The 27768-nt window shown below is 39.0% G+C and overlaps 1 protein-coding gene across 1 annotated transcript in view; it reads right to left on the reverse strand.

Annotated features, from left to right (window-relative positions):
- Positions 1 to 27768, reverse strand: part of BARD1 (BRCA1 associated RING domain 1) — a 45073-nt gene that overhangs the window by 16472 nt on the left and 833 nt on the right. Inside the window, exons 3-6 of the mRNA XM_059820486.1 lie at positions 24476 to 24621; positions 16841 to 17835; positions 7408 to 7488; positions 6542 to 6714 (exon numbers count right to left, since the gene is read on the reverse strand). Of these exons, the coding sequence (XP_059676469.1) occupies positions 6542 to 6714; positions 7408 to 7488; positions 16841 to 17835; positions 24476 to 24621 (1395 nt within the window). The remainder of the gene's footprint in view (positions 1 to 6541; positions 6715 to 7407; positions 7489 to 16840; positions 17836 to 24475; positions 24622 to 27768) is intronic.

Consider the following 27768-nt stretch of genomic DNA (forward strand, 5'->3'; position numbering starts at 1 on the left):
CTGTGTTACTAATGAGCGACGAGCTAGCATAATACAAAATCTGCAGACTAAAAGATAATTGGTTAAATCTCAGCCCAGTCCTGGGAGTTGCAGCCCATTAAATATTGTCATGCTGTTCTTGCTTTGTCATGCATCATCAGGGTAGCTCTTGCCCTTTCTTTAAGTAAGGACCATATTTGACTCAAACTGCTGCAGGACAGTTCCTTTGAACAATGCATCCAGGGAGCTGGGGCGGGGGGGTGGAATATATATATATTTTTTATATATATATATACACACACATATATATACACACACATACACTAGCAGATACACCAAAATCACCTTTAGACTAGATGGCTGACCTTTTACTGTGAACTAAGCAGGGGGAAGAAATCACTGCATGTCAGTAGCAGAGATTTGGGAGTGTCTCCCCCCTCAAACTCACAGTAAGATCCTTGACTGTCAGAAAAAGTCTATATTTACCATAGATAAATTTATAGGCCGCCACACTTAAAGAACATTTTTTGCCAATTAAACTGTACAAACAAGAGCTCCAGTTACCCCCTCTGTATTCACTTAATTTTTTTTTCTCTATTTTTAAGATTACTTTAGTCGCTTCTTACCAGTGTGTGGCAAAATGCTGTCCCGTCATTATACAGCATTGAAGAATTAATGGCTATTCATAGGATGTTAAGGTGGCACGGTTAAAGTAAAATGTGACAAACTTGGGAGCTCAGCTCTGAAAAAAGGAACACCAGCCCAAGGGATGGGTTTAAGATTTATGAATATTTGCAACAAAGCAGCTTGTTTGGAAAAAGTAGCTGAAACAGGAGAAAAGACGGTTTACAAAATAAAAACTAAGACAAGGAACACATCCAGACAACAGATTGAGTATGGTATTGTTTTAATTTACACAGCCTTGTCAAAGAAAAAGGATGAAAACCAGATTTGTTCTTTTCAGTTAGGCACCCACTAACCATCCAAAAAGCAAATAATCATGATCAGAAAGAGATCTTGCCCAGTCTCTGTTGAGCTGGTACAGTTATCAGTGCAGTGACTTGAGGAACTGAGTTTTTAATATATTATGAATGTATATTATTTTTAACCCTATCAAGGACTTGCTCTATGTGGCCACAAGAACACCAGTAAGGCACAGGAATGGGAAAAAGAAGCTTTTGGCAAAAACATGTGCTCAAATCTGTCTTTAATCAGCCAAGCTGAACAAGTGAAATCTTCCACCTTGTTTAGAGTAAAAAATAAATTTTGATCCAGTTTGCAAAACAAAATTAAGTGGGACATGCACATTAGGTCCACCCGAACACACAAACACAGCATTTTTAGAAATATCAATAACTATGTTTGTGTGCTCCTACTATAGGTCTGGATTTGTTGAGAATGGGTCCGGTGCATGTGACTGCTTAACAGGACAAGTCCCGCACTCAGAGAGAAGACAAACACAATTGCTTCTGCAAGAGAGAAATAAGCATCTCTGGTGCTTATGCTAGAATACCAGGTCTCTAAGGCATACTTCTTTCTACCAGAGTGCAAGTGGGCTTTTTGCAAGTTGATTTAAACATTCAAGAGTCAGATGTATCCTTTGATGCAAGCAGTCTGCTATTAGTCAGTCATCAAGGTACTGAATAGTCAGGAGAGGGCTCTTACAGCTAGAACAAATTCCAATCAAAGAGTAGGATGTCTGTGTGAGAACAAAGATGAGCCCAATGAAGAGCAACTCAGTGTAATCTGCGGAGTATGACTCTACATGAGATGACAGGTGATATCTTAAGGACTGACAGATCAAAGAACTTCTTATGAAAAGCTTTAGAAATGGGATTCAGTTTATGGTGCAACATTGCTGAAGTCTTCGGTACGAAGACAACAGAGGTTACTGCTGTAGTCAAAAAGAAACTTAACAGCTACCTTCTAAATGTTTCAGTGAACTTTCAGGAAATAAGCAACCAGAGGAGAGAAGATAAACAGGGAGACACACCCTCGTCAATTCTTTAGAAGCCCCAAACTTTCACAGCTTTTGATACAAGCAAACAATGACTATATAATACTTTGTAATCAGGAGTTTTAAGCTGCTCCATTTTGACACCAGAAGTTATTTGCTGTTCCACAGCTGAGCATAAACCAAGTTTTACCCCAGCTCCACAAAAAGATTTCAGTATTGAATGGAAGTCCCGCAACCAGGTGCTAGTGCAGTACTGTAACCACTAACTCCCATATGGAAACCTGACAGTTTGGGGCTCTCCAGTCAGCATCCGTATTTTGAGAATGTAGTAAGCAGAAATCTTTTTTGAACCTAACAGAAGGAAGAAAATTTCATCTGTGTAGTCAGAAAGACCGTCTTAGATATCCAAACAGGGCCAAGGTTTTAATTAACCTGCTGTCAGAAGTTAAGCATACTGTCTTGCACTTAGACAGCAAAGTCCTGCACTGTCTTGACTTAGAAAAAGCAGACTAAATTATGTCCGTGTCATGGGTCTAATGCCTCCTGGAATTAACTGCAGGTTATAATAGTTTTTGCCCCTAAGCCATTCATAATTGAGGACCACGGTCTATCCCTAAGCATTCCCACAGGTTTGTTCAGAATCAGACTCACAACTACTCAAAGACAACTAACACCTAAAAAAATAGGGTAACACAACAATTTTTACTAATGCTAAACTTATTGTGCATGAAGAACTGGCAAGATAGCCCATTTGAGTGAAAGCATTTAGGAAGTACTGTGAAATTGCAAATGCACAGACCTAATTTTTCAAATCACTTGGCTTGCTGTGAAGCAAGGAAAAAAGACAGAATTCAAGAGAGTTAGCACATGAAAAAAGCTATAAAAATATAAATTAGCTATGTGTAGGAGATTAACTTAAAAAAATTAACTAGACCAGCGGGACAATTAATAGGTCCACTGGTCCATATAATATTTTTCATTTGTAGTTCATATCTTTCTCAGTCAGTGAAAACTTCAAATGGCAAACGAAGTGCCACAACTATTAAATCTTACAGATTTCCAAAAAATTTTTTGCTAAGGAATACTGAAGTCCCAGGACTGCTTTCTGGCAAAAGAAGTAGTTCTCATCTGCATTCGCTTGGTCCAAAAGATATGTAGCTGCTTCATATTACATACAGTTACTTCTTAATGCACTATGTATTAACATGCAAGGAGAAAAAACTAGCCTGAAGGACACTTGGAATGAGATGTACTTGATGGGCCTGTGAACCTGAGGATCTAAATCTGAAACTGCGAAGTCTCAGCTCTCTGATGGCTAGGGTTATGCTAATATCTGTGCGCCTCATGAATTGAGGTCCCTTGGGAAGCGGCTGTATTTGCTCCCAGATATATCTTACATCCCTCTACAGGCCAGTGAATCTTACCTGCCTTTGGGCCTGCAATCAGTAAATATTGCGCATCTTAAAAAAAATATTTAATCTTGCACAATTGAATATCATACTAAATTTCAAAACTCCTGCTCTAAGCAGGCTATTCAACACAAGCTCTGTTTTTATTCCAGTAGATTAACTTTCCAACACACAAGGGACATTAAGACACAAAACTGAGTTAATTCTACAGTCAAAACAGCAGCAAGACATCAGTCACTTTTGTGAGGTTTCATGCTATATATTTCATAGTGTCCCCAGGAACATTTGAATACATTTATCATGTTCACATTTTACTTAGCTTAGCTAAAGGAAAAGACTAAGTAACCACAGCAAACTAATCACACTTTCCTGCCCGCCCCCGTGAAGGAATGAAGAATCACTTTAATATGCTAGGATACAGAGGGCCATCTCCTGGGCTGAAAGTTAGTTCATTGAGAGCCTGAAGAGCTCAAAAAAGGATCAGAAAGTTTCATAGACCCCAAAAAAATGCAAACTAAAATAAGACAAATTTGTCAGTTTGGCAAAATTGGTTTGGTATAGTCTTAGCTCACACACTGCATACCTCTAAAGTTAAGGCACTCCTCAGGTATATGACTAAAGAAAATAAACCTTTGAGAAGAGATGCAAGTTCTACTCATCACTGTTCAATTTATACTTTAAAGATCCTAGAGTAATTATGTGAAGGTGAGCAGATCCTGCATTACATACAAAGAGGCCAATTATAACTAGTCGTATTGAAAAGAACTATAATTGCATCATCTTAAGTGATCACCCTGTTCTCACCTCCTGTTTTTAAAACTGTGGTCTGCAGGACTCGGGGATCTAGGAAAAAAGGTCACTGAAGAAAAGCAAGCTTCTTGTCAGATATGACTTCATTATAAGGGTACCTGCACCTACTAGAAAAAAATATTTAAACCTTCTACATTAAAGAAGGTTCAAATCCGCTTACCTAGACAAATCCAACCACTGTTTAATTAGGACTACAACTACTAGAGGCAGTGGCAGAAAAAAACCCTTGTAAGATTTGCAAAGTCATGATCCAGGGAAAGATCATTGCCGGAAGCTAGCAGAGCACAGGAAGAAAGGGAGGCACAAGACGTTCTCAGAAGTCTCAAGACATACTGTTCTTGTTTCTGTTGTTTCTTGGTAGTGTTTGGAAGAGGTCAGTAAAGTTTTACCTATTCAAGCCTTGAACACTTTGCTTGTACATCCCTTTCCCTGTGTCTGTAATGCTCTCTGTAAAAATAGAGGGGGGGAAAAAACCCCAACAACCCCTTTCCATCATCAATTCAATAGTAACATGAATAGTAGCATTTCAGCCAGAGATAGAGAGCCTACAGAAGATCTGGAAACCTCAATTTTTCCAGGGGGGACGTACAGGACTGAATTTTTGCCAAAGTACCTGTGGTTCCTTTTGCCAGACAAATGAAATAAAGATTAAAGGCAGCTAAATTTGTTCCCAAAAAGATTTTAAGTTAAAAGAAAAAAAAATGTATATATATTTATTAACACCACACACTAGGGATTCCAAGCACCCTGGAGATTAAGTCAAGAACAGTGCATACTTAGAAGTGTGTTAGAAGCCATTTTTGATACTTAGAGGGGGGTACTGCAAGGGGGAGCTAGTTGCAGAGTTGTGACATATAGGATACGTCACATTGTTTTAATATACAACTGAACATTACCTGTATTCAGTGAAAAGCTAAGATGGAGTTTAAGGTTTACATAAATCTCTCCTGCCATAATTAAAAAGCTTCTGTTTCAATAGAAAGTCATGTTTGCTCATGTAGAATGAGCTGAAAGAGGTTCAGCTTCATTTCAGTTTGCATGAACACATGTGGCAGAGACTAAGGCTAATAAGAGACCCAAAGAGTCCACTGTTGGCATTTGGAGTCCCAGCTGTGCAAATCTACCAGTGCTTAAGTCCTGCCAAAACCTTGCATCAAAGCCGTTGGCTGTGCTATGCTTTCAAATACCAGAGAGACAAGTGATAAGTGTCACACAACCAGTTCCCGATATTCAAGGGGCTTGAAAATTAAGTTTCTGAAGCTGTCAGCTTTTCAAGGTGTAATGCGCTGGTCTTTGTTGTTCAAGAACAAAGTGAAGATGAACAGTTGATCCTTGTTTTACTTTTTCATGCTAAAGTTTTGTGGGTGTGTTTTGTTGGTTTGGGGTTGGTTTTTTTTTTTTTTTTTTTTTTTTTTTTGAACTCCAGCATATTCAAGATTAGGGTTGTTTTTGAAAATCCTACGCTTTTCCACAGAGTATCTTAATTCTGTAAGCTTCAAGAGTGAATATTGAGAGCTGAAGTGATTAAGCTGAACTTGTTTAGGCTTCTTTATGCAGCTGGCAAGGAAATTCATGTCATGCAAGACTTCATCCTATCATGTTACTATATACAGACACCTATTGACAACATGCATTGGACTCAAATTTTATGTACACAGGCCCCGGCACAACAGCAGTACTACAACACCTAAACCCACATTTAGTGTCTGAAATACTAATAGCTTGCAAGGTTATTCATAGACTAACAGATTCTTTAACACCTCCTATACACAAATGCCAAAATCTTTAGGAGGCGTAACTGTATAGAAGATTCAACTGAAAATATTTCTAAGCTTTTTTTGAGTTAAAAAGTGTACCAAGGATTAGTTCTTTGATCCAGAATGGCAAAAAATAAAAAAACACTCCCCAAATCTCAACCTGTGCGAGATCACACTCTACTATTTGTGAAGGTAGAAGAGACTGGACCAAAACACCTTCTGCTAGCAAGTAGTGTAGCAAAAGTAAAGAGACAAAAAACAGCTGTAGCAGTTCAAAACTCATCTAGCTCAGCATCTTAGATCTGACAGTAGCTATAACAGGATGCCAACAGGAAAGTGTAAGAATAGGGTAAGCATATTTTGTTACTTTCCTAGTACAGTCTCCAATAATCCAGCTATCTATGACTTGGACCACCTCAGGAAAGCTTAGGACAAAGCAAAACAGAAAGGAAACACCTACCTGGAACAGGAGTGTATAAGTATAGCAGAGGATATGTTTAACAGCCACCCCCTCACTTCAGATAAATCACATTTATTACTAGCTTTGCTTCATATTTACTTAACATACACCCCGGAAGTTGTAGCTGTAGCTAATGCCACAGTTAAAATAACACTCCACATCTACTTACACTGCATCACGGGAGGCACCATGCAAAAGCAGCAGCTCAACAATGCTCACATGCCCATTCTTGGCAGCATCATGAAGCGGTGAGTCGTTCTGATACCCCGTAGTATTTACTAACGCCTTGTATTGCAGCAACAGCTCCACCACTTCTTTGTGCCCATGATTACATGCCTCGTGCTAGTTGGGTAAATCCATAAGAAAAGAAACTCAAGTGAAACAGAATTCAGAGGAAGGACTTCTGTCACACCAGTCAACACATTCATTTTCAAACACCTCTCAGTAGATGGTCGGGGAAGACGATGCAAGGATACTGCATTACATTCCTGACATGAATTAACCTTGGAACCTAGCACTGCACAGAGAAGAACTGAACAAAGGCCAACTGTGTGCAAATAAGACTACAGGGAACAAAGCCTCCCAGATTACAGACTCCGGCAAGAGTATTCTTCAGGAGAAGTAGTAGTCATGGTTGAAAAGAACCTTTTGTTTATTTTCTGTAGTACAAGTGAGCAATTTTTTCATTCAATTACTTGATATATTTCCAAAATAGTAAAAAACACTGAGGACATTAAGAGCCCATAAAATATACACATTGTCTGCAACTGATCGTTTTCTAGTTATCATAGTTATATTTTCTGTATTTGCAGAATCACAGGCTGACAGATTTCTTGGCATGCCCTACCCCAGCAAAGGAGAGTTGGATCTGGGCAGGTCAGTATTTGCTAATAAATTCTTCTGAACTTGTTTATCATCACTGCTTCACTTTGCATAATTCTTTGTCACGTAAAGGGAACTAAAATATGGCAGAGGAAAGGAGGGGTGAAATGAAATCTCATTAGAAGACAGATGACAAAAATCTTCAGCACTCACCAGTGGTGTCCAGCCAGCATTATCTTTGACATTGGGATCTGCCCCATTTTTCAGCAGCTGTTCAACAGCTGCTAAGTCACCCTACATAGGAAAAAAAAAACCATAGTTATTAAAAAGTAATGAAGAAGATACACAAAGGCAACAAAAATTCAAGAGATGGAAAATTATAAATTTAGCTGCAATAAAAATGTAATGATACAAGTCTTCCATTTAGATAGTCAGGATAACAAAAACTCAACTGGTTTGGAGACCACGATTCATCATTACTGTTCATCTAGAAGCATCTATACAGTTTACACAAATATATATTTTTAGATAAATTGATGCACATAAGACTTAACTCAGAATAAATGGACAAGTTTTTGCTCTAGTGAACAGATTGCAATCAGCAAACTGCAAGGATTAAAATCAGGAACATTTATTCAGAAATTCCTTGTCCTTCAGACTGGATTTTTTTTCAAACTAATCTGAATAACTGGCTAGAAACATGCATAGGTGAAATAGATTAATAAGCCTGACAAGCTTCTATGATTTGTTTTCCCACATGTCAAAAGGAAAAGGGAAAGTGTTTTATTAAAACTGCAATTACTACTTATGTTAAATCTCATTGACACTTTCTCTGACAGTTATTCTACCAAAATAGTTTTCATTTGCTTTTTGGAAGAACACTATATTCTGTTTTTACTATAAGCAAGGAAACGTATGTGGAAAAGGGTGGAAACTGATGCAGAGATTATGGGAAGAGGAAAGAGGCTGACTAGAGACAAGGTGAAGCAACTGGGCTGAATTTGTGAATCAGAGGTTTTGACACTCTTGAGAGAGAAAGTTGGTAATAAGATTGGAACATATATGGATGCAGCTATAAATAGGCAAGGAGAAGCCTCCTGCAGAAGCTAAAGCAAGGAAATAAGTGCAGTGCAGGTCATCTTAAAAGCAGGTGGGAAAAGTAACCCAAAGAGACTGAAAGCAAACAGATTCTGACCCCCTTCTTGCACAGCATCATCCCCACCCCAGCATGCTGGTACTTAAAACTCACTTTGTCCCATGTCAGCCAGTTCCTGCTTCTGGCACTTGATACTACAGAGCAGCAATTGCAAAGGTCTGCCCTACTGGAAGAATTGCCATGAATTCTGTTCCAAAATTTTTGCTGCAACGCCGGGAACCCTCCACAGCTGTGGGTACACAACTAATGGGGCCAGGCTGTCGCACACCTCTCAGCATCGGGTACCACCTCTCAAGCCAAAGCAGTGTTTTACGCGCACTATTACAGATTAGGAGCAGTTACACACCATTTGTCAGCTGAGGAGGTAACAGGGAAGGAGGAGATTGCCAAGCTTTTCAAAGGCTAAACTAGCACAGTAGGGCTCAAGTTTCTGCATGGCTTGCCACCAATCACCAATGCCCCAAATTTTTTTGGTTTTGTTTTTTTAGGCTATCACCCCTGCAACCAAGCATTTCAAGATGACCGCTGGCACTGTCCCTGTACCAAGGTATTGTGATCCCCAGTGAAGAGACTAATATACAAACTGGTATCTGGCTCTTGCCCAAACCTGCAATATATAAAATATTAGGACCTGGAGGGGGGAAGAGAAGTTTAATCCATGATATATAGAAAGTTCTGTGCCCTTAAGTAGTAGCAAATCAAGGAATTCCTAACTGCTACTCTACAGCGTACCTTAGAAAAAGTGAGAGAATATTAAATGAAGCTTTAAATACAACATTTTTTGTTATCAAAGGAACACTTTGGAAAAACAAAACAGCTTTAATTTTTACTCTTCATTGAGGAAAATATTAAGATTGACTGCTCAGCAGAAACAAATCCAGCAAGCAACAATTGTAAACTCAAAATTCACCAAAAAAATGCTGAGAATCACTGGCTTTACAACAGTCAAGAAAATTAACACATCAGAGATAAATTTCATGCATTATATTCACAACCTAGATATCCCAGCAAAATGTTACCTTTCAAAGCAATTAAAGAATACACTGCTGTTAGAATATGTTAAGAGTTGCAAGGTAACAGACATGCATAAAATCTGAAGTTATTCAGAGGCAGCTAAGACAGTGCTCAGCATTAGATCTTTTTCTAGAGAGAGAAGATACAATTATCTATAATGAGCGAGATCTGAGCTTATCATTTAAAGTTAAGTTTGCAAACATGTACAGCAAGGGTTTGACATTTCAAGAGTACTCCTTTAAAGCAGTAAGCATAGCTAATAATTTGTGTGGGCATTAGGTAGTATCACAGCTTTTCAGAACAGTTACGTGAACATTGATTAGTGAAACATTACTGCAGTTTTATCAAAGGAAATGTTGCTGGTGTGGACACCAGTACTGACATTCCACAAAATGAAATCCAGGTCTAAGTCAAAATTAGAAAATTGGTGTTTTGCTGTTTACAGAAGAAAACATTTGTCATCACCTCAGCTGTAAATGGAACCCGCTCCCTGCAACCAGCACCTCGCAATGAGAGTGACTGAAAGGGAGGGGAATCTGTCATCCCAGCTGTACTGCGCAATGACTGAATGGGTGCTGTCAATTGAGATTACAAGAGATACGTTAACAAACTTGTTCATAGCTAGGAGAACATGCCTTTTGCCCTCTCAGAGGCTCTTCAGTCAGTTACTATATTGTGAATATTTAGTTAAAAAGAGGAAAATGAAATTTCACAAAGGAGATCCTTAGCAGACATGTTAGGGTCCCTCCTGCAAAGAGGACCATCATCATCTGACAGCGATCCAAAAGTAAAAAAAAGTGCAGTTAGCACATTGACCAGTTCTATCAGAGTTGATGGAATTACTCACACATTTAAAAGTTAATAAATATTTTGCTCAACTCTGAACAAGAAAGGCTGAGCACCTGGTAGGGGTAAGTCCCAGCCACAAATATCTAAATACCATCTGTCTTTCCTCCACAAGTAAGAAAGCAGAAGAGACTACACCTATTACTTTGAAATTACTAATTCGAACATGCTTCATAAAGTTGTGCTTTGACTAGTATTGAAATGGACTTTGTCCATTTAGCCCCTTGAGTTGATCTAGCAATGCCAGCGTAAAATCACCAGTCCCAAATACAGAGTCGTAACCATACCAGATGATAGGAGGAGGGGCCCTCACAGCTTGCCTTAGCAGTCTGTAGCAACAGCAGAGTGGAAACATAATTGGAGATACTATTTGTTCAGAAGTAGAGAACAGAACAAACACCAGATAGAAAAATGCTAACATTAACAATTCACAGGGAAGTGTTTATTTTTAAATCTCATTATTAATGAAGGACTACAACCAGCTTCTGAAGAGGCAGAAACTACTGCAGAATGTAAAATTATCCGTTTGCAAGAACAAAGCAAAGGACATTTTAAGCTCATAACCAAGCTTATGTATAGTGACAACAGAATAATGCAACGGGTTTGCTCTTCCTCTGCTACAGCTTAAGGGAGCTCTGAAAACCATAGGAGCAGGAAAAGCATTGGGGCCATCTGTTGGCAGATCTAGAAGACAGCATTAGCTTACACAGAGAAGGGCATTTACACAGCTTTACAAACACTTCCCTCCCAGCGAGAATTTAGTTCTTGCAGGCACAGATGGCCTAAGCCCAGAAAACCATCCTCGCTTGGCTTTGACAAGCTTTTTTCTTTTGTTCTTTTTTTCCCCCAAGTCAATTGTATCACAATTTTAATGCAGACAGATCACAGAATCACTACAGTTGGAAAAGACCTGCGAGATCATCAAGTCCAACCACCAACCCAACCCCACCATGCCCACTAAACCATGTCCCACAATGCTGCGTCCACACATTCCTTGAACACCTACCTCCAGTGAGGGTGACTCCACCACTTCCCTGGGCAGCCTCTTCCAACTGGTTAAGAAGAACCGCAAGTGTCCTTTCAGCCCTATTTTATAGGGTTGGGTTTTTTTCCATTTTACTCTTTACTATTTCCATTAACCATAGATATTTTCCACCCAAAAGTCACATTTAGATTAATGAAAATGTATTCTACCAGTTCAAAAGAGAGAGACCGAAAGAATTAGGGCAGTACATGAAGATGAAGCTAGAATCCCGTACCACATCAACCAAACGCTTCTCCCTTTATTTGCAAAGGTAACCAAGTAACTTCAATCTTTAGGTCAAACAAAAGAACAAAACAACCCTTTCAAATCCAAATACATTTGCTTGTGTAAGTTATGGCAGGGGGAGGAAAACGAGGTTATTTACAACTCATGATAAGTGGTCAATGAGGGCAAAAATGAATTACAGAGTGCTTATAATAATTGTGAACGCTCCAACCAACTCTTTCCAGGAACCAGCAAGTTTCTCACCTCAAATTTCTCTAAATTAATTCCCTACCCAGCAGACCATTTATTAACTAACAAGCATACATGTAACTATGCTTTACCTTTAACAAAAATAAAACATTCAAGAAGTTTAACCCACCTCAGAAACAAGAGAAGTAACAACCAAGCATTATCGAAAAAGAAATGGCAATTTGTTTCTAAGCTTTCAAATCAGCACTTGGGAAGATGGATTGCTTTGACTCATGGCCAATCTTCATATTCTTAAGTTCTGCATTTGAAACCATTACACTGCTTCATATTTGTCTTAAGCTACTTACTGGATGCTACCCGTAATCAGGGAGGCTGCTTACCATTCCTGTACTGCTTGGCTTTAACATTAGAGAGTCAATGCCAAACTACAACTTCAAAGCAGTCTCAGGTGCTACACTTGCATCTGAGTCACCCTGCTAGTTTCTGCCAGCAGATCTCATTTCTCCAATGAAATGGGTATTATACACACAGCTAAGTCACCTGCCACACAAAATCATGAGCTCTGGACAAAAAGACCTTGGCCCAACAGATGCATTCGTTCACTGTGAAGCAGCTGGCAGGAACAATGCTGTCCATCCACTGCCTTTTGCTCAGGGGGCACTGGGAGCGTCCCACTGCACAGCAGCACAACTCCCCTCTTGTACCTAAAGGTGCAAGAGGAAAGGCAGCAGGCGGGACGTTCCTCCCATGTACATGTGTGACCCAACACTTAGCCATGATACATACCCACCTGGTACCAAAAGCGAGGAACTGCACGGCTGATGAGGTCAGACACCTGAAAAAAGATCTAACAGGTATTCTGATGTTGGCCATCACATGCTCACAAAACCACAAAATCTTTCACTCTCCTTTCTAATGTGTCATTAACTGGTAACAAAGCAATAAAAAGGAAGAACAGGCTCACAGGGTAGGAAGGAATTATGTAATAGCTATTACAGTGTTAAGTACAATGAACATGAAGAGTCCAGCACAGCAGGCTAACCATGGGTGAAGCCTTTATGAAGGCCCTCCTGGTCAACTGTCAAAACTGAAGGGTCCCTGGAAAAGGACATAACCAAAACTTGTCCCAGTGCTCAATCTCTCTTTCTTCAGACTAAGTAGATGCTCTGTATAGATGCAATTTCCTCTTTCCTCAGAACAGGGACAACTCTCTAATTGCTTCTGACTTGAACCATAAAAATCAAAACCTTCTCCTAGCTACCTCCCATCCACTCCTTTGTAACAGTGCGGCCGTTGCCATGGCCCTCTGTTATCCTGTTGCATTACGGTCGCTATTCCTCTTCCTGGAATCCATAGTGGCAGCGATTCCACGCTGTGAACTGCCCCATCATCTCCCTTGTCAATGCAGAAGAAACATAGGCACAACCAAGACCTGAAATACTGTACCAAGAAACTATGACTTTTTCTCTGTAGTACATTTAAGACTCATTACTAACTAGTTTAGTACTGCGCTGCATTTTTAATTGCCACCTAAGAGGTAGTCCTGTGAACAACTCGTTATTTTACTGTTAAAAAAAAGTCCTGTGTGGAAGGGCTGTTGATCAGGCAATTTCCCACCAGTTCAGAATATCAGGAGTGCAATAGGTCACGTTTTGTATTTTAACTAATGGGAAGTTTTACCTTTAATGACTATGGAGGAAGATAAACATGACTGCTGTTTGCTGTGGGAAGAGCCACATATATTTTAATTTATTAGTTTAACTCAGCATTAAGTTCATCCACACCAGAACCTTTCTTGAGAACCATTTTGATCTCAGTAAGTTTATAACTAGTAGCAGTAAATGGGGACAATCCCTCAGAATCATTTGAAACAGCACAATATACTTAATTTTAATGCCTGATAGTGTTGTTTATTATCTCTTAAATAAGAAAAAAAGAGAGAACTCCATTAGCTTTAATTAAATTCAGGGTATTAGACCCTAACAGCTAATGAAAATAATACAGATTTATTTTTATAATTAATGAAGTCTCAGAGAATTAGACTTTTTTTCACTTTGGGGGGAGGGTGGCAGCTACAAGTCTGTTTCCCATTACACACACGGAAGAAAATTACCAACTGTGGAAAGAACAGAAAAAAATCACCTATAAAACAAAACTGGAAGAGAAATACTTCTTCCAGAAACAGAAAAAAAGACAGGGCTATTTTGAAAAAAACACAATGAGAATTTACATACAGTATAAAGCCTAGTATTTTCAAGACCAGCTTCTTTGAGCAAACACATTTATCAGTTCTACAGCAGGGTTCCTACAGCTTAGAAGAGTGATCTGGAAACATACAGGTTATATGAAAGATACTTGTTTGTAAAAAAAAAATCTTTTCTTGCAATCGCCACACATCCCCAGCAGATTCATGGCAATTAATCACCACTATTTCTTGTTCACTGCTTCACAAAGTACAATGTTACCAAACCCCATGACCAATAGTTCTTTAGAAAGACTAAGTCCTCACATCATGCTGGCTTGAGCAACTTAGTCTTAATCCACTTTGACATGGACTAGTAACTGTGCCTACACTTACGGGCTACCAGGGGATGCAGCATCTTCTTAGGAATGCCATAATATACCCATGATTAAGCTATATAACAAGAACAAAGAACACCACAAATGAAAGGAGATAATCTGTATAACCTCCTTCTACAGATGAGGAGCTGAGGTCGAGACACAGTAAAACAACTTTCTCAGAGTTGCATTGGAAGTTTAGTAGCTGGAAACAAAGATACATGCAAGTAAACTAAGACCATAACCAAAAGACCGCTCTCCTTGCCTTTTTTTAATTACCTTTAAAAGACAGCGGTAACTTTGAGATCACCCTGCAGCCCTACCTAGTTAAACAAGCCTTTACTAATGAGCACCTCAACGCAAATGGAATTGCCAAATTAAAACCATAGCAGAACTAACAAGGAACAGAAGCAACTTCCCACTTTAGCTCAATAATTATCAACATTAAAAGACGACACCAAAATGAATTCACACACAGGACTGAAAAAAGCATTCATGTATATGCCCACCCCACCACCTACACTATAGCTGGAGGTCAGCTTTTCAGCCCACCGAAACAGCCCTAACCCTTTCTCGGAGGGCTGTACCAATGCCAACAAGCAGTACCAGCTACACTGTTAAACTTGGATAATCAAAACTTTTTATTCATTTTGTCTATAGCATGAACTGTTCAATTTTTACTCATTTGTCTTCAAAACGCTTTGCAATGAAAAATCACCTTATTGGCATGTCACTGTTTACTCCAAGTCTCACAATATGCAGCAGAGATGCTCTGTTTTCTCAGATGAAATACTTGTGTTCTAAAGAAGTATCAGACATTGCTGGAAATCATACCTGTGTGAAAACTTGTCAAGGTAGATCAAGGTAGTTTTTTTTGAATCAGTCAGTCATGACAGTATTCCTTACAAATTCTCAGAAAATCATGGAACAATAATTTGTAAACTGTGCTTTAATAAAGTGGAATATACAGGACTTAAGACGAGAGGTAACAAGAGATCTATCCTTTAAAGCTCTTGAGTCCTGTAAGGACAATGTTTCATTTTCTCCTCCCTAACACCATATTAATGGCATCAAGTAAGATATTTGAACTCAACTCAGCTCAGCTGCCACTTCCATTTAAAAAGGTCTCGTGCAGCAGGAGTGGCTTATTAGAATGCCTTTGAAAGAGGACACAGTTATTTATCAAGAACAGCCTTTGTCTCAACAAATAGAAGTGCTAAATAAATGTCAGGATGCTTACAGCTGAATCAATTCTACCAGTATACACAGTTTATTAACCGCTAAATATTTCTATATTATGATTTAGCACAAAGTACATTTAAATTGCCAGACTACAAACTCTTTGAAACGACCTCTCAGAAGACAGCTGCCATATTAGTGCATCTAATGAGTTTGACTGGAAGCATTCAACTCACCCCACCTGCATGCAACTTTTACATAGAAATAGGGAAGGACAGCCCTTGCAAAGAGCAAAGCCATGAAGTTCTACCACAGCAGGAACTGGCTAAGATAATAACAGCAAAATGAGTGACAGCTGTCATTCCAAGAATAACATTGATCCTCCATAAAAGTGAAGTCTACTGCTCAGAACACAGGGCTCAGCATGGGATTCCCATGGGGGCAGCATTTCTTTCCTCTTGTGCCAACACTTACATCAGATGGAGGATCTCAAAGATTATGAAATAGTTAACATCAGTTAAGGTTGCATAGAGTTATCTTCATGTAGATAACTCAGATCTTGTCCTGGCTGAGTTACCAGGTCAAGTTCATAGAATCCTTTACATTGGAAAAGACCTTTAAGATCATCAAGTCCAACCGTTAACCTAACACTGCCAAGTCCAGCACTAAACCATGTCCCTAAGTGCCTCATCCACAGGTCTTTTAAATACCTCCAGGGATGGTGACTCAACCACCTCCCTGGGCAGCCCGGTCAAATGCCTGACAATCCTTTCAGGGAAGAAATTTTTCCTAATATCCAGTCTAAACCTCCCTGGCACAACTTGAGGCCATTTCCTCTTGTCCTATCACTTGTCACTTGGCAGAAGAGACCAGCTCCCACCTCTTTACAACTTCCCCTGAGCCTCCTCTTCTCCAGGCTAAACAACCCCAGGTCCCTCACCCACTCCTCATAAGACTTGTGCTCTAGACCCTTCACCAGTTTCGTTGCCCTTCGCTGGACACGCTCCAGCACCTCTTTCTTGTAGTCAGGGGCCCAAAACTAAACACAGCATGTTAAACTGATCAAGACCACTTGGTGTGATCTGAAATACTTAGCTAAACTCCTTATGACAAATCAGACACAGCTTTCTGGCACATAAGGCCAAAACATTTGAATGCTTATCACCTCCTAGAACTCATGGGTATAACCGACACTGTAGTACACTGAGTTTCTCAAGTATAACCATGTTTGATCATTCCAATAGTCATTTCTTTATCAAATCAGAGAATCAGGTTGGAAACTCCCCCATAAACCTAGAAGAAAAAGACCACAAGATGAGATTTCCCCCCCAGAAATAGGACATACTGAAGTAACTGGTTTCCAGGATATTTTTAATACAACATTGTCTTTTTAAACCTCTGTTTAAAGTTGAACTAGAAGATGATGGTCCTACCTTGATGGAAGCAACATGGAGCAAAGTCTCTCCCTTGTAATTTCTTCTGGCAATTGTGTTACCACCAGGGGACTTCAACACAGAAGGACTGTGTGGTATTCCTACTTGATTACAAGTCTTAGAAGTAGACGGGGTAGAGGGAGGTTTTGAAAGTGAAGGACTATTTATTGCTTGAAAGACTTCAGAGCTTCTTGTCTTCATTACGGTGTCAGTGAGTTTTGATACAGAGGAAGAAATCTGAACAGGTGTCTTGTGTTCAGTCGCTGGGGAGACAGGACAACCCTGACATAACTTCTCTAAGCAATCTGCCTGACTGACTGACTTCCCAATAATGCTCCTTTCAGTTCTTGGTCTTTTAGACTGAGAAGTAACTAGAAGTCTGGATTGCTCCCTTCCACGTTTTAAAGGTGTAGTTTCATTTTCTATTGACAGCGATGTCTCTGTAGCACAATTTTTTTCCTTGCTGTCTTGTGCAGGGCATGCAACCTCACTGTTATCTTTCTTCCCCGAGGATTTTACCTGTGGCGATATTTCCACATTTTCTGTATTTTTGCTGAAGTCAACTTCCTTTATAGACTCCTGCTGAAGTGTCTCTTCAGGACTATTTGGTTCCAGAGTGCACAGGACTACCGGTTGACTGCAGATGGTCACACACTTTTCCTTGGGAGTCTTCTCAACTCCTCCTTTCTGCTCAGGCTTCTCTAAGCTCCACACTTTGTTAATGTCTGCTAGACGTTTCTTCTTCATCTTCTTGCTCTGTGTCTGTGTTGGCTTTTTTATCGGTTTGGAGGGCTTCTCATGAGGAGGGGAAGGCAAGAAATCATAAATTGAAGATGTGTCTTGACAAACGTCATTGCTTTTAGTGTCAGGCTGTCTCTTGTTCAGGACGCATCGAATCTTCCTACTTCTTGGGCTGAACCACATTTTTATCTGTTCTTTCTTATTCTTATTTCCAAAGTCTGAGTCGGTTGGTGTGGACATATCTTTTGTTGAATCTAAGTGCATCAGGGAAGAGGAAAAATAATTTATAGAGTACTCTTCAGTAGAACACCGCAAAGAAAAAAGATCAGAATAATAAGTATGATAACTGATGAAGTGTTACTAAATACAACCTACGAGTGCCTTCATTTCTTCTGAAGAGACACATGTAATGGCTTTAGAACAACTGGCAAGGTCACACGCCACTCTGGAAATCAGGGATCCCAGCGCAGCTAAAGCTACCCACTAGGCAAGTGAGCACCCTGGTAGAGAAATTTCCTCAATAGTCTGGGTTCACAATGCAGCACACGTACGGAAGATTTCTGACCAAATTACAGAGAGGAGAGAAGCTGGTTCTCTCACTGAGTTTTCCTTGGAAATAGGTTTAACAAAGTAGTCTGTGCATACCCAAAAGAACGCAGAAAATTTTCTAAAAATATATTACGGTTCATCTCAAGATGAACAGGAAGAATAACTGCAAGCAAGCAAAAATAATATCCTTATAAGAATGTTGAACATTCCTGACAAATTTTGACTGATTCCACAGATATAGCAGATGAATCAGAGGAATATATAGAAAATCTGTAAGTAATTGTGTCCTGACATTTGATCCTTTACCCCTTGGTAGTAAATAATTCCAAGGAAGCTACACATTTTGATGATCTCAAACATTTCTTTAAAATGGCTCCACTGCATATTTTTATAAGTCACATCGTACAGCATATTACAAATCAATAACCAAGACGACAGAGGAATATCCTGTACTCCCAGTGCATGAAATAACAGTTGAGAGCAAGGTCTATAAATGGTGTTCTCAATGGCTTAAGAATAAATTAAGGAGCATAAAGTGACCTCTAAGTCAGACACTAAATTAATTTGACAACAACTCTTTCAGTGCAAAAGAACTGTTAACAGATTTTTTACAGATTCCTTCTTGGAAACCTAAGTTATTTTAGGTTACTTGGACAAGCCCTCTAAAGTCTTGATTATCAAAAGTGAAAGACACACACTCACTGCAACAATGTGTTACTTTCACTTCAGTGCATTAGCTTTCTACAGATAATTTCCCTTTTCCATACCTTCTCTTCCATTTTTGGTGTTAGTAACTACAGCCTGTTTTCCACAGCAAGCTGCAATAAACTCACAGAGAGCAGACAAACCAGTCCCAACCCCTTAGCCACAAAAAAATAAGTCTGAAGTTTCACTTAAAACAGAACTATATAGCTAGTAATTCAACACCAAAACAGACATTTGCAGTTTTCTTTTAAAGCAATATTTCAAGGTTAAATGTTTCCTCAGTCTTGATTTATCATTACCCTACTTACCCCTTGAATTAAAATATGCTAGTTATTAGGAGATTTAGCTACAGTAATACATAAGGCATCAGACCAAAAGTGTCTTTGAGAATAGAGCTTGAGGCTAGCTAATCAATCATTTAGGTATCTAAAGATAATCATCAAGTACAGAGCCGCAGCTATTTAGCTTTCCTGTAGGGCTGAGCTTGGTGCAAACAGGAAAAAAAAGCACTGAAATTGAGACTGAAATCTCATAACTAGCTAGCCTTCAGAAAGATATCATATCCAATTTCATTCTGACAGTAACATGTAAAAAAAGGAAAAGCTTGATTGCTAACAGATGCAAAATATAAAACACAGTTACTATTTACTTGTCTTGCCTTCACTGTTTACACAACTAGCAAATTTCCTTGTAAAATATTTACCTTGCTAGAACTATCAGTCATCTCCAAGCAAAGAGCAAGAATGAAATCAGCTTGCGAAAGTAATTTGTGTGACAATTTTGTGATGGCCAGAATTCTTTTTGATGTGTATAGCACAGTAAGATTTCAAAGTCCAAGTGACAAATTCAATCAAAGACACTGTCCTTCAGAAGTAGGATCTAAAGCAGCATAACACAATTAAGTATTTACACTGGAAGCTACGTATATACCACTTCTGGCAGCAAGAAAGCTTGTGAAAAGTCAACCACAAAAACTGATCTGTTCGTTACTGGTTGCTCAGCAGGGAATTACTAGTCAAGTTATTAAAAACCTGCTGAAAATACACCAAAAAATATTTTCCCAGGATTATTTTTCCTCAAATGCAACTACTTCAAGTGTAAAAGAATACATTGCACGTTTTAGAACAGGGAGGCACTCGGGGAGCATGTTTAAAAGGCCACTCATACTGTGAAAGAGATCTGGCACATCAAGAGGCCAGCCGTGCACACCCAGGGCATCTCCATAGCCTACTGGGGAAGAAACTGCAATTTCTGCTAGGGTGTGTGCTGTCTCTCAGCCATTCTTCAATAACTCCATCCTTCGGAATACTCTGTAGCTAACATTAACTTTACCTGAACAGTTCTGCATAGCATCTGCAAAAAACGTTATTCTCAGACTCTGCTGCCCCTTTCCTCCATTTCCAAAGCATACAAGGTAGGGAGTAGAAGTAATAAGGACAAATGGCCAACCTACCCTCCCTGAAAACCTAATCCTTTGATGGATCCACAGCTGTGAGAAGGAGAGAGAGAGAAGAGACACAGTGCTAAGCAACTGAAAGGCAGTTCTTATGGTTTAGTATGTAAATCTAATTTATATAAAGAGGGTATTATCTGGTAGCTAAATGCATCCAGTTAAACTACCTTCAGAGAAAATTGCTCATAGAGCAAAGAATTCCTTTGGATTGATTTTTGTCTCCAAGTTGGAAGCCAGAGCTTGCATCTCAACAGGAATGAAAAAATTACTATATATGATTAAGATTTAATTGTCTTTTTGATACATAAAAAGTATCCTCCCCAAGTTTTTAGAGATGCATTGAGACGAGGTAAATCAGTAAAGCATGCCTTACTAACTCTAGATTTTAAGCATTTGCAATAGCGCAAAGACAACAGTATTAGAATCAGCCTATAATAAATGCAGTAAATTTACTCTCCATTACCTATTAAATGTAACATTCATATAAAAAAATATATTAACTGAATTATTTCTAAATTAGACTTATGTGCACATAATAAGCACAAGTTTCTTAATGCTGACATTTAATACAGTTGAATTTCTTAAGTGCTAAAAGGGTTGAGAGTAGGCAAAAGTATTAGGAGGTACGCAACGCTTTGCAACTAGAGAGCTATATCTCCAAGTTCTGCTGTAGTGCAATAACAGGCTAGAGCAGGAAAAAAGGAGCAATTAGAAAATGTGGTTTAGCTATCATTAATCTGCATCAAAGGAATATAATGATGCACATTGTGTGCCTTTCAAATTATTCTCTATTATGGGTTTCAGAACAGAAGTTGAGAAATCTCTTTGACAAACTAGTCCCTTATTAAAAATCAAAGGGAAGTGCTTTGGTACCATCTGTGCAACATTAGTGCCTTCACTGAAGAATGATTATTTTGCAAGTTAAGTATTCAACACGGGGGGGGAAAAGGGAGAAATTCCAGCTATTCAAAAACTCATCTTTAGCTATTATGAAAAATGTCATAGCATACATGAGATGCAATGTAATCTCTTTCAACAGGAGTTCAATGTCTTTCCCTCCACATCAGTAAATGTGAAACTAAATTATGATACTATAAAGGCTAATCAAAAGTTAATCTCTCCTACTGTCCACCAGCATCAACATGAGCTTAGGAAGCTTTGCCCAACACCTGCAAGGTCTAGCTCTGTACAAGAAGAGGGGAGGAAGGCTTGCTGTTTGACTGTGTAAGAGTGAAGCAGATTATGTTACAGAGAATAAGGTAAAATCATCTATAAATGTTTGCTGTGAAAATTTACAACAAACTCTTCTTTTTAAAGAACATCACACAGAAAAATCTGAAGTATTTAGAAATTCACTTTCAAAGTCATTACAGTAAATCAACCTCCTTCATTTCCAGTATACTATATACACTATGTCCGTGATTCAACAAGTTCTTACTAAATGCCCAGCTATGAAGCCTATCATCCCATCAACTGCAATTCTCAAGATGTCTTGGACTCTGCAACATTAGAGCTAAAGATTTTGAGGTGCAGACATCCCATCTATAAGGGCTGCCAGCCAGATAGCTTCCCATTAACCTCATAAAGGTACAACACTAGGCAGTCAAAAGGTCAGACAGCTCTCCTCACCTTGCCACAGACTAAGGATATAACATGTCAAACAAGTTAATTCGAGATGCAGCATTTGCTACCTATAGTTTGCATTTTCTAGCCAGTTTCAGGTTCATTATTTGCCTATGCCCCTTCAGTCGCCCCAGTACTATTCTGTAGTGTCAGTTGCTGTGCTTCCCTTTAATTTAAAAGGGAAATATTAGCTGTTTTGTGCTGTCTGTCCTGAATTACTTGCTGCTGCTTCTTAGAATACACACGCTGTTTGGCAAAAAGCTATTCTTATCCCAATGGAGTACAAAGTGAGATCCCTCTCATATCTACTGTAGAACCTCAGAGTACAGGGATTTTTATACTTGAAATATTCAACACATGAGCTATCCTTTTCAGTCACAGTAGTTCCATGTTTTTTTTAAAGACCACACACACTACTTACTGCATTCACTAGGTCTGTCGTAGATAAAAAAATTAGTAGTACGATGCATTTGCATTAGAAACTTCAGTGTGAACAAAGATCTCAAACAGAAGCCTTGAGACAAGCCACAATTGTCTCAAAACAAGGCTTATAAAGCAAACAAGCAAAAGGGATAGAAACCAAATATATGGAAAGACTCCTTTTTCAACTGCTTCTCTTCCTTTCCTGCACAGAAAGATTGATTTTTCGGTCAGTTTCCTTTACTGGAATATAAAATACAATTTCTGACCTTCTAACAAAAAAAGAAAAGAAAATATTGTTGACAGGAACGTGGCGGAATTACAGTGCCGTAAGAACGTGAAAGCAACTCCTCAGCAAGGGAGGCCCTGATTCTCCAAACTCAAACATATTTCACTTTGTATACATTAAGTTCAAGACATACATCTATGGGAGGTGACAGATTTGCCAGAGATGAGTGACAAAACATCCTAAAGGATTTGCTCTCAAAATCTCTAAAGCTACAGCCTCCTGTGATTTGCTATAGCACAACACAAAATTGGCTGTTGGCAGAGGTGTGCTCATTTACTTATGTATCCAAACCATTCCTGACAGGGAACTATCACCAGCACAGGAGGTTCTTCCCTTAACCTCAGTATGAAACATCCAAAAGGCCATTAATCCTTAGTACAGGGCAAAGACTACAAGTGATGGAAAGTAATCTCCCGCAGCAGTTCATAACTTTAGCTCCAAATAAAACACTCTTGTAAACTTCAATTTTGTGTCTGCTTTTAAGTTAGAACACGGAACGATAAAAAGAACCTCATTTTGTTCTGTGGTTTAACCACACCATGCAAATCTTATTTTAGAAGAACTATAGGATTAAATGTATTATGCAACTTCTAGTACAGTGAAACAGACCGACTTGTAAAAGTTAATCCATCTGTAAGAGTTCTCCAAAACATCTAAGCAGTATCAATACTATCATACTGTATTTTAAATGCTTTATTTATAGCATCACAAATAGCTCCTCTCAGAGATTCTCCTCCAACTATGTCTTTAAAAGCCTTCACCACTTAAAATGTTTCCCTGAAATCCTATTTAAGCCATCATCTACATCTTCTGTGCTCCAGAAGATTTAATCACCACAGGATTTTACATCTATATAAAATATATTCCTTTACAGTTAGACATAGGCTTCCAGCCTCCTCACTTCAATGTATTTTGATGTCAATAAATAGCTACCCCACAAACGAACACGAAGGTGCTGATAGGATTAGACTTAGAAAAAGGATTTTTAATTTAGACAAACATATTAGGAAGCAACAATGAAGGAAGAATTACCTTTTCTGTATCTGACAGCTAAATGAATGTTTTCTAAAACTGGGTATTACATAAAATGCTCCTCTCTCGGCTTGCAGAAGAGACATACATTCACCTACGCTCATTTCACTTCATTTTCTCCTACTTTGACATTCAGCCTAAAATTTGATAAAGAGATGAATTCCCAGAGTACGATCTCTGCAATCTTCTAGAACAGTCAGCAATGACAAAATTCCATCGTAGCAGACTAGCTGAATGTTAGGGACCAGAAAATAAATGAGTTAAGACTTGCCTCCTTCCCCTTCTAGGCAAGGAACACAGATAATTTTTTCCGTGGGCAAAAAACCCTAAAATGAAAATCAGTGGGACAGCACATACGCTGTATTTGGTATATTGTACGCTTGAGTATTTGGTGCACAAATACTCCAGAGGCAAGAGAACATACGCATTAATCCTTTAACAGGACCCCCCTAAAGAAGTGTACACTGCAGAACATTACACGTTTGTGCTCCCCTAAGAGCACAAGATAGGACAACTTTTGCCCCTGCTTTGTGCAACTAACTGCCATGTGACTTGGGAATCTATCCCACTTCCGTCTAATTTTGGAAGACAGATTCTAATGAATTATGAACTAACCCGCTCATACAGATTTCTTAGTAAAACAGATTCAACGAACAAGCAATCCATACAGACAGTTCTTTTCAAATCAAATTTTCCAAACATGATTCGGAACAGCCTTTCAGAATCTTAAACAAGGCTGCACTGCTCATACTCTAAAAAGCCCATGAAATGAAACAGAGCGGTTTGGATTCAATGGTTGTCAGAGACCCAGGTTTGCTCTTACCTGACGTGTCCGCACCCAGTAGATGCCGCAGTTTGCTGCAAAGCTGAATCATGTTATCTAGTTGCCGGTTTATCTGTGCATCTTGCACCCAGGCTGGCACGTGGCACACTGGGCATTCTGTGCCAACACAGTCAGCCACGCAAGATCTGAAAGTCAAATGTAAAAATCCATTATCCAGCGTAAGTTATCTACTGTACTCGCTATCAACCTTTTCACAGCCAAATGCTCAGCAAGAATCCCTTATTTTAGCATTAACAAACCACTACCGTAAAGCCCATGAGTCAGTCACAAACGCAGGAGAAGACATAGTTATCATGGCAAGTGACAAGCCATAATTAAACAAGCCAAGTCCAGAGCCTTGTCAGGACACCGTCATGAAAGATGTGATATCTTGTGACTCCCACAGATTCACAAGCTGATCCAAATTTTCAAGGTATGCTAAAGCTCCATCGCTCTTGATCTTCAGATAACAGTTAGGCTTGAACAGTTAAAACTCTGCGTTCTTTTACACCTCAGCTAAAGATGGGGCTATTCTTCTGCAGCCTTCATTTTTTAAACATGACAGAAAGCCAACCCACAGTAAACTATCATTTCCACTTTTTCCTGCTTAATATTTTCTTGATATTGTGAAGTTTCACCTGAACACTTTTCTGTCAGAATTCCCATGAGGATCTGCAGGTATTCAGAGTATTCCATCACTTTTCTCTTTCAGAGCATTTATGTCAAGAGATGATCAAGGTGGGGTGGGTGGGAGAACAGATTTACTTAGTAAAGGTCATTTAACACTTGTAGCTTCTTAGTAATTCTACTTTCCCCATGTGAGCCTAAAATCTTTTATTCATTTGATTAGTCCAGTAAGAGGACCTTACGATTTGCCATCTGAACTGCAACATTCAAGGGCCACTGTTACTTCTCAAGTCCAATCTAGCCTATTAAATATATGTTATAATTTCAAATACTCAAGACTGAATTAATTTCAAAAGTCTCCGTTACCTTACCACCACACAGCATGCACAATTCTAGCCAAAGGTATAAAATAAAATTTGAGCAGATCATGTTAAACATTCAGAGGAACAGAATGCAAGTAATCAAGGCACTGCTACCTGGAAAGGAAGATCGAAGTCCATGCATCTAGACTCTAAACATACAGTCAGCTTGGAAGCTGACAGTCATATACCCCAAAACTAGTAGCATGTATCAGTTAACAATACCAGAAGTATAACTACCATGAGTTTCCTTAAGAGGAGAGTTATTTTCAGATCTGTTCTCTGCACTGGCATCTCTCTCCCTCAAACACTACACAAGTATCACATCTTCAGTTAGTTCCAAGACAGGAAATTTGGTACAAAAAAATTGCTGCTAGGTGTGTTTTGTGCTTTAAACAGCCTGCTCTGAGTCGGTAAAGGACCTCACGCTTGAGACACTGCTATAATTGGGAGACTGAAGTACAAATCTTGGCTCTGACATATTCTAGATGACATTGACAAATCACTCGGAGCAAAGACAAGAACTGACCAGGTCTCATTCTCTAGGAAAGTTGACCTCGGGTCACCCACATCTGTAAAGGGTAGTGCAAAGGAAATGCAGAATGACTTTTATACCACAACATTTCCTAATTACGTCTAGCTGTTGGGTTTTTACAGTCATTATCCATTAACTATAACTAACTCAGTTATTCAGACAAAACTGCAGAAACTGATCTTAATAAATATCCCTGCCTATAATAAAAACCATGGTGAGGGAGAACCAGTTACATTATGTGTGACCTGATTATTGCAGTTCATTAGTTTCACATATTTCACTTCATATATCAGAAGCCAGCTCCGGCCATTCACCCCACTCCTTCCTGGGTATATTAATAAATGTCTGTAGCAATGGATCAGAATCAGTTCATGTCAGAATACTGCAGATTCAATCCATGCCCTACCAAATTTGCTTGTAAACAAATTAATATAAATTTCCTTAAGTTTATTTAAAAAAAAAAGCCGCTATCCAAGACTCAGTCATCAAAGGACTCATTAAATTGGTGACTAAAAGGTCAGGTGTAGAAAGGAAAAAGGATCAGGTGTAACAGTAACTTGGATAATAGCAAATAAACTCTTTTTCTGGAGTAAGAAATAGCTGCTAATGAGTGCTTAAGACTCCTATTAGCTATTCTTTCCAGCCTCATCAATGCAAACTGCATCATCTTCTGATGTCTTGAAAATTTTTCTTAAAAAAAATTTCAACAGTGCTTGTTTGAAATCTATCACCTAGAATACACTGGGGTTACCCAAAGTAAAACCACACGGTCTTAGATGCCCGACAACTAAACAACTATGTTTATTAAGCCACCCTTATGCTACCCTTCAGCAATCCACACTACACCCAAGAAAACAACATTTTATAAGACAGATATGAACATATTTATAAATAACTTGTACAGGCTTCTGTGGGTTATTTTACCAAGTATTCTGTGGACAAGTAGTACAAATGGATGGCAGAATCTTCTACAGCAATTCACGGCCAAAGCTGGGAAAGAACCCATGTCTGGGTAGAAAGAAATCATTTGTACATGTTTTAATACATCCATACTGGGGGGGAAGAGATGCTGATGGCATCTGTCCCATAATCAGTTACTCCTTAAAAAGCAACAAAATCTTTTGCTAGTATTTTACTCTTCAGGCCTTCAACAATTTAAGCTCCCATTAAAAAGGTGCAGCTGAAGACAGGCAGTGAATACACAGCCACGAGGGAGGGAGGGAGGGTTTTCCTCTACTTCTATTGACATACTGACTACAGCGTTATCAAGAGGCAAGGCTAAATATCTAGATTGGCTTACAAGCAGAGGTTAGAAAGTGCCTATCCTCTCCACCGTAACAAACATAAGATTTTAATAGACAGCTGACATCTGTGCTATGCAGGGAAACCATTTAAAATTATGACTGAGCTTTAACTCCCCATGTTTGCATTTGCATGCTGTGAAGAGCAGAAACGTACAGGACAGCCAGAAGTTTCCACCACCTTCCCCAGATGAGGTTCTGGGACAGGAATATTTCAGACTCCGCCTGTACTGAAGATGCAGCGAGTTGTCCTAAGACAGGCCAAGTGACTACCACCTCCTCAGACCTGCCTCATTAGCAGGATGTTTCTAACTTAAGTAATTTTTTTTTGAACACTCGGATTATTTGACAAATTGTAAGTAGAGGTACTCGTGTTATCCCAATATGTTCGGATGGACATGATGACAGGAACAAGCTACAGTGGCAGATGTGAAGGAGCAAAGCCATTAGCATAGCAGAAGGTCAAAGGAA

Source organism: Gavia stellata, chromosome 8 (assembly GCF_030936135.1).
Source record: "Gavia stellata isolate bGavSte3 chromosome 8, bGavSte3.hap2, whole genome shotgun sequence".
Classification (NCBI taxonomy): domain Eukaryota; kingdom Metazoa; phylum Chordata; class Aves; order Gaviiformes; family Gaviidae; genus Gavia; species Gavia stellata.